Below are 7,350 nucleotides of genomic sequence, written 5' to 3' on the forward strand. Positions count from 1 at the left end.
TCTTGAAAAAAAAATAAAAACAAAAACAGAAACAAACTAGTTACACATTAAATAAAGCACAGAGAAGATGCTGTAAGGGAAGACACAGGTACCCAATGCTATTACTCAGAGTGGACTTTGGGCTTTCTGGGTTTTAATTTCTACCAGATGTGTTGACAAAGCATGCTATACAGAGAAAAGGAAAAAAGAATGCTTACTTGAACATAGATGTGAGCTGGATCACATATCGTTGATCCCATCTGGTTAAAGACAATGAGGGAGAATATGAGTTTATTTCATTTTAACTCCTTATATATGATTTTGTGAAACAAGTAAAGGGGGGGAAAATAGGACCACTTCAAGTTTGACTCTGCAATACTGGAAAGCAAGATAAAATAAATACTGTTTAAAACAATAACTGGGCATGTAGTCCTGTGATCTTGGTACTTCAGAGGTGAGGCAGAAATTCAAGGTCACCCTCCCCTACACACAATTTGAGGGCTACAGGAGCCCTGCCTTAAAACAAACAAACAAATAAACAAACAAAGACCAATAATTGGTTTATAACCTATTAGACTGGCAAAATCAAAGCAGTTGTTGATGAGGTTTAAGCCCTAGCACCAAAAAATGAACAAAACAAACTACACTGATAAAACCCAATACTGGTGAAATTATGAGAAGCCAACATAGTTTACATATATTTTACAGAGTATATAACTTACTAACTTTAAAGAAAAACACTTCAGGGGATGGCCAGGTATGGTGGCACACACCTTTAATCCCAGCATTCAGGAGGCAGAGGAAGGTAGATCTCTGTAAGATCCAGGGCAGACTGGTCTACAGTGAGTTCATGGCCAGCTGAGGCTACAAAGAGACCCTGTGTAGAAAAGAAAAAGGAAAAAAAAGTACATCATCACAAATCACCCAATTTACTATTTGAAATACAGCTCACATACCTACTTGCAAAAAGTAATTTCAATATAGAAAGACATTACTACAAACATTTTTCCTTTTGGTAACAGAAAAATATTTGAAGCAGGAATGGTGATGGGCCTATAATGCCAGTATTCCAGAGGCTAAGGCAAGAGGATCATGAGTTTGCCATCAACCTGGGCTATCTAATCTTAAAAAATAAGTAAGATAGGCATGAAGGTACATGCCTGCAATCCCAGGACTCAGGAGGAATGTTACAAATCTGAATTTAGCTATATAGTGAGCTTAAGGCCAGCCTGAACTACACTGAGACCCAGTCTCAAAAAATAAAAGAAAAAAAAAATAGGAGCTGGAGAGATGGCTCAGCCAATAAGAACATTAGCTGTTCTTCTAGAGAACCTGGGTTCAATTCCTAGTACCCACATGGTGGCTAACAACTGTCTGTAACTACAGCTCCAGGGGATCCTACACTCTCTTCTGACCTCTGTGGGCATTGCATGCATGTGGTACACTGAAATACATGCAGGCAAACACTCATACTCATAAAAATAATAAATATAATATTTTTAAAATAGCACTGGAAGCCAGGTGTGGTGGCGCATGCCTTTAATCCCAGCACTTGGGAGGCAGAGGCAGGTGGATCTCTGTGAGTTCGAGGCCACCCTGGTCTACATAGTGAGTTCCAGGACAGCTGGGGCTACAGGGAGACCCTGTCTCAAAAAGAAAAAAAAAAAAATTTCACTGGAGAGATGGCTCAGCAGTTAAGAGCGTTGGCTGCTCTTGCAGAGGACCTGGGTTCAATTCCCAGCACCCACATGGTGGCCAACAACTGTCTATAACTCCAGCTCCAGGGGATCCAATGCCCTCTTCTCACCTCTACAGGCATCGTATGACACAGGTGCACTTACACACATGCAGGCAATATACTCATACACATAAAAGTATTTTTAAAAATAAATTTAAAAACTAAAAAAGCCAGATATGGTGGCACAGACCTTTAATATCAGTGGGACGCAGAGGCAGGTAGATCTCTAAGAGATTGGGGTCAGCATGGAATTCCAGGCCAGCTGGGGCTACAGGGAGACCCAAGGAAGGAAGGAAGGGAAGGAGGGAGGGGAGGAAGGAAACCAAAAAACCAAAACAAGTAAGATACAAGAACAGGACAATTTCCCTTGCCTTGAGGACATTAGGACTCCAGATAATATTCAGAAGACTATGCTGCTGTGTTAAAATGAAAAGTCAAGTAAACTGAAAGTATGTACAGTTTTAGAAGAAAGAATACACTAAATCATCTTATTTTAAAAAATTCACTGCAGACTAAATGGTTTTTTGGTGGCATATTATTATTATGATTTTTTTTTTTTTTTTTTTTTTTTTTTTGAGTTTAAGATGACAACAACAGTGTAGGAAAGCTTTAAGTCTAGCAACTGCCCAGGAAGGAGATGGAGAAGTGAGAATGCCATGTCTTTTGAGATCAGCAAGGAGCTGCTTGGCAATTACGGGGCACTTCACAGGAAGAGTGAGAAACTCCAGAGTGTCAGGAAAAGTATACCCAGGCTTTAGCCAGTATCCAAGAGAGACAGGAAAGAAGAAAAACAAGTTATACTTTTCTAAGTCACTCCACAAAGTAGGCAGGCTATAGTGCTACGTGATAAAAGCTCTGCATGAGACTACTTATTTTTAATTTTTTTACATAGGGCATAATGTAGCACGTGCCAAACTCAAGCTTGCTATATAACTAAGGATGACCTTGAGCTCCTGCCTCCACCTCCCAAGTGCTGAGATTACAAGCATGCATTACCATTCCTGGCTCTTACAGTGGTAACAATCAATAAAATAGACAAGAAAGTCTACAAATACAGCCAGGGATGGTGGCACATTCCTGTAATTCCAGCAGTCTACAATTCTATCACTTGGAATTCCTACTTAGGCATGTAGGCAGAGGCATGCTGATCATGAAATAAAGGCCAGTCCAAGCTATACAGTAAAACACAGTCTCAAAAATAAATCCAATAAAACCGCCTATATTTAAATGTAACATGTTTCTAACACAAAAGCAGAAGGGGAACTATCTGGAGGGAAGCAGGGGAAATAGAAGCATAGTGAGGGAAAAGAACAAATTAATGTATGGCTAATTACAGTATAATGATACGTACGTATGTGTGTGTGTGTGTGTGTGTGTGTGTGTGTGTGTGTGTATGTGTGTGTAAATGCCATAAAGAAAGCTATTACTGGGGCTGCAGAGATGGCTCAGCAGTTAAGAGCTGGCTGCTCTTGCAGAGGACCCTGGTTTGGATCCCAGCACCCACATAGCTGATAACAGTTCCTAACTTCAGTTCAGGGGATCCAATGCCCTCTTCTGGCCTCCACAGACAATGCACAACATGGGTACACATACATATATGCAGGCAAAACACTCATACACATAAAATAAAAATATATTTGCAAAAATTAATAAAGAAACCTATTATTTTGTATCTTAACTTACAAATTAATAAATAAGAGCTGGGTGTGGTGGTGCATGCCTTTAGTCCCAATACTCAGGAGGCAGAGGCAGGCAGATCTCTGAGTTCAAGGCCAGCCTGGTCTACATAGTGAGGTCCAGGCCAGCTGGGGCTACTGGGAGACCCTGTCTCAAAAAAGACCACCAAAAAAATAAAACAAAATAAAATTTTATATATATAAAAGAAATAAGGGGGCTGGAGAGATGGCTCAGCAGTTAAGAACACTGACTGCTCTTGCAGAAGACCTGGGTTTGATTCCCAGCACCCACATGGAAGCTAACAATTGTCCGTAACTCCAGTTCCAGGGGATTTGATAGCCTCTTCTGTCCTCCGCAGGCACTTACCTACATGCAGGCACTACACTCATATACATAAAATAATAAATATTAAAAAAAGAAATCTATTATTTTGTACACATAACAAAAATGTTGGAAACTAAAGAGAAAAAAACAACAGCAGCAGCAGCAAAACTTTACGTTCCTGCTATAATTCGCCACTCAGTTTTGGGGAACTTGCAGTCTGAGGTGCTCCTATATATGAATGGGTCTTACCTGCCAGAACAGAGGGTATTTACCAACTGCTTCTTATACTCTTCCCCATTCAAATCACCTAAAAATGCAAATGCACAGAAATTAATGTGATTACACAAACAGAGAAAACATCACTAAAACTGAAAGAAAATTACCTTTCCCATAAGCTAGATTTTCCTTTTTGGTAGCCAAGGCAGTGAGAATGATAGGAAATAACTCCAAGGACTTTCCATTCACTAGGGTACCCTCTCCAATAGCACCAATAAACTCATTGGCTAATTCAACAAGTAATGGTCCTGGAAAATGGTGAGCCTGAAAGTTCAAGGGATAAAGAAAATCTTAAGCAGAAATCCAGCGTTGGAAATCTCTTTCCATGAAGTTAAGTCTTTCGCTGAAATTACGGAGTTGGCATTGAGTTGAATTGGCACTATAAGGGATTAACAGAATCATGCTGGTGTGTTCCATATTTGTAACTATAAAGGACATAAAGGTTATAAACCTCCATTGATCCCCTACTGTTTTCAAAACCTACAAGATAGTTTATACCTAACAAATCGCACTTTTTAAATAACAGCTCTTATTCATAAACAGAACTATGCTAGGTTAGGCACTTAAAATTTTCTTTCCCTCAACAAATTATTACTTATCCCAAACTACCCCCAAACAAATGTTTCCCCTTCCTTCTTACCTCCAGCATTAGTAAACCTATGATCTCCGATGCTACTTCTTGCTGCAGATCTCCTGATTCAACCAACTGGATACAGCAAGAATATATCTTGTATCTCCTAAGGGCTGCATCTTCCTCAGAGCAGGGAGAACCTTTTTGTTTTAAACAAGCAATACAGAACAAATGGGGGGGTGGGAAGAAGTCTTAAGGATAACTAGGAAAATAAAAGTTTGTAATTTAATATGGAAACAGAATTATGGTGTTATAATAGTAATACGAAGAGGGCTTTGAAAAATTACTTCATTTAGCCAAAACAAAGGGACTGAAATGTCATCTGCTTAACTCATTTTATTTTAATAATTATACACTGCAGGAAGAAGAAATCTTCTAAATATATCTTGTAGCATTTTGGGAAGGGGGATTCACTGCTCAAATTTAATGCCCTGAACATGTTTTATTTAAAAGCATTATCACTAAGTTATGTCAACAGAAATGGCAGAGTAATAAGGACACTGAAAATTCATCTCTTCCATAAAAGATACAGAAATACTGACAAAAACAGCCTAAATGAACTCTGGACATTAACCAAAGAATCACAACAACCAAAGGAGTCTCTATTTTAAAAAACAAACAAACAAACCCCACTATGGACGTGGTGGTCCACTCCTTAATCCAGTATTTGAGAGGTAGATGCAGGAGGTCAGTAATTCTTGACTGAATCAGGAGTTTAAAGCCATTATGAGATCTTATCTCACAAATTAAAACAAGAAAACAGCAATTCCAGACAGGGATAGAGAGATGGCTTAGCAGTTAAGAGCACTGGCTCCTCTTGCAGAGGATCTGCGTTTGGTTCCCAGCACCCACACAGTGGCTCACAACCATCTGTAACTCCAGTTCCAGGGTCTCTGACACCCTCTTCCAACCTCTGCAGGCACATGATGCACTTAGATATATTCAGGCAAAACATTCATACAAATAAATAAATAAATAAATAAACAAATAAATAAATAAATGTAAATTTTAAAAAATTCCAGATAATCAATTCATATAAAGATGCCAGATGGGAGGAAGACTAAAGTTGGAGCTCTACCTCATTCCACATACAAAAGTCAATTTAAGATCAAAGACCTCAAATACAAGAATACAAGAGCTAAAGCAAAACTTCTTGTAGTGACACATATATAATTCCAGTAGTTGGGAGATAGGCAGGATTAGGAGTTTGAGGCCATGCGGGGCTGGACCTTGAGGCCTTATCTCAAAAATTAAAACAAACCAGAAAGAGCTAAAGCTATAAAACTTTGAGAAGAAAACTCAGGTATAAATCTTCATGAGTTTGCATAAGGTAGCAAAAGCACCAACAACTAAAACAATACAGATGAGACAGCACTGAAAGTAAAGTTTGTGTGTCAAAGAATACCATCAAAAAAGAGAAGATGCGAGGCATGATGGCACGTATCTTTAACCCCAACAACTGGGAGGCAGAGGCAGGCAGATTCTCATATTCATTCTCTCTCTCTCTCTCTCTCTCTCTCTCTCTCTCTCTCTCTGTATACATGCATGTGAAGAACAGAGGATACCCTCAGGTCAAGTATGAGGACTTGAATTCAGATCCCCAGAACCCACATAAAGGCCAGATGCCTAGTACAAGTGTCTATAATCCCAGTGCTCGGAAACTTGTGAACCAGCTAGCCTGGCATAGGCAAGTAGAAAACCCTATCTCAAACATGTGCATACCTGCATTCACAGATATACACACACACACACACACACACACACACACACACACACACACAAAGAAAAGACAACTCAATAGCATTCCACCTTGTTTTCTGGGTCAGGATTTCTCTCTGAACCTGGAGCTCACTAACTGGCTATACTGGCTGGGCAGCAGGCCCCAGGGATCCTCCCATCTCTGCCTCCCCAGTGCTGGGATTACAGGCACGTGCTGCTGTAGCCAGCTTTTACATGGGTGTTAGGGACTAAACTCGGGTACTCATACTTGTCAGTCATGTCATCAGCTTCTAATCTGATTTTTTATTTAATTATTCTGACTTTATGTGTCTAAGTATTTTGCCTTCATGTATGGAAGTATACTACATGCATGCCTGGTCCCCACAGAGGACAGAAGAGAGCATGAGATCCCCTAGAACTGGAGTTACAGATGGTTCTGAGTCACCATTTGGGTGCTGGGAACTGAACCTTGGTCCTCTGAAGAGCAGCCAGTGCTCTTACCTACTGAGCCATCTCTTCAGCCCCTTCAATCTGATTTTTAAAGTTTATGAATAGGTTTTTCTTCAAAGACATATAAATGGCCATATGAAAAGATGTTCAATATCATTATCCATTGCAAAAATGCAAATCAAAAGTAGAAGATGGGGCCAGTGTGATGGCTTAGTAGGTAAAATTGCTAGTAACCTGAGTTTAAGCCCCAGAACCTACACACAAAGACAAAAGGAAAGAATTAACCTCACCAAGTTGTCCTCTGACCGTCACACAAACACACACACACACAAAAAAAAAATCAACAAAATCTTTTCAAAAAGAAAAGAAACTCAGAAGAGACCACTTTACCCTAACTAGGATGGCTATAATGAAAAAAGAAATAACACAAATTGAAAAGAATACGGAGCAGCTAGCTCCTTCATACAGCCACCCTGGAAAAGTCTGGAAGTTCCTCAGTTAAACATAGTCACATGATCCAGTAACTCCACTCCCAGATATGTGTGTATATAAACAT

At 39.6% G+C, this 7,350-nt stretch overlaps 1 protein-coding gene across 3 annotated transcripts in view; it reads right to left on the reverse strand.

Moving 5' to 3' along the window:
* Positions 1–7,350, reverse strand: part of Fanci (FA complementation group I) — a 101,933-nt gene that overhangs the window by 63,289 nt on the left and 31,294 nt on the right. For all 3 annotated transcript variants that reach the window (XM_008852825.2, XM_029555966.1, XM_029555965.1), the window contains exons 4-7: positions 4,635–4,765; positions 4,102–4,258; positions 3,968–4,025; positions 198–239 (exon numbers count right to left, since the gene is read on the reverse strand). In XM_008852825.2, coding sequence (XP_008851047.1) covers positions 198–239; positions 3,968–4,025; positions 4,102–4,258; positions 4,635–4,765 — 388 coding nt within the window. The remainder of the gene's footprint in view (positions 1–197; positions 240–3,967; positions 4,026–4,101; positions 4,259–4,634; positions 4,766–7,350) is intronic.

This window comes from Nannospalax galili, unplaced genomic scaffold (assembly GCF_000622305.1).
Source record: "Nannospalax galili isolate Female #2095 unplaced genomic scaffold, S.galili_v1.0 scaffold185, whole genome shotgun sequence".
Taxonomy (NCBI): domain Eukaryota; kingdom Metazoa; phylum Chordata; class Mammalia; order Rodentia; family Spalacidae; genus Nannospalax; species Nannospalax galili.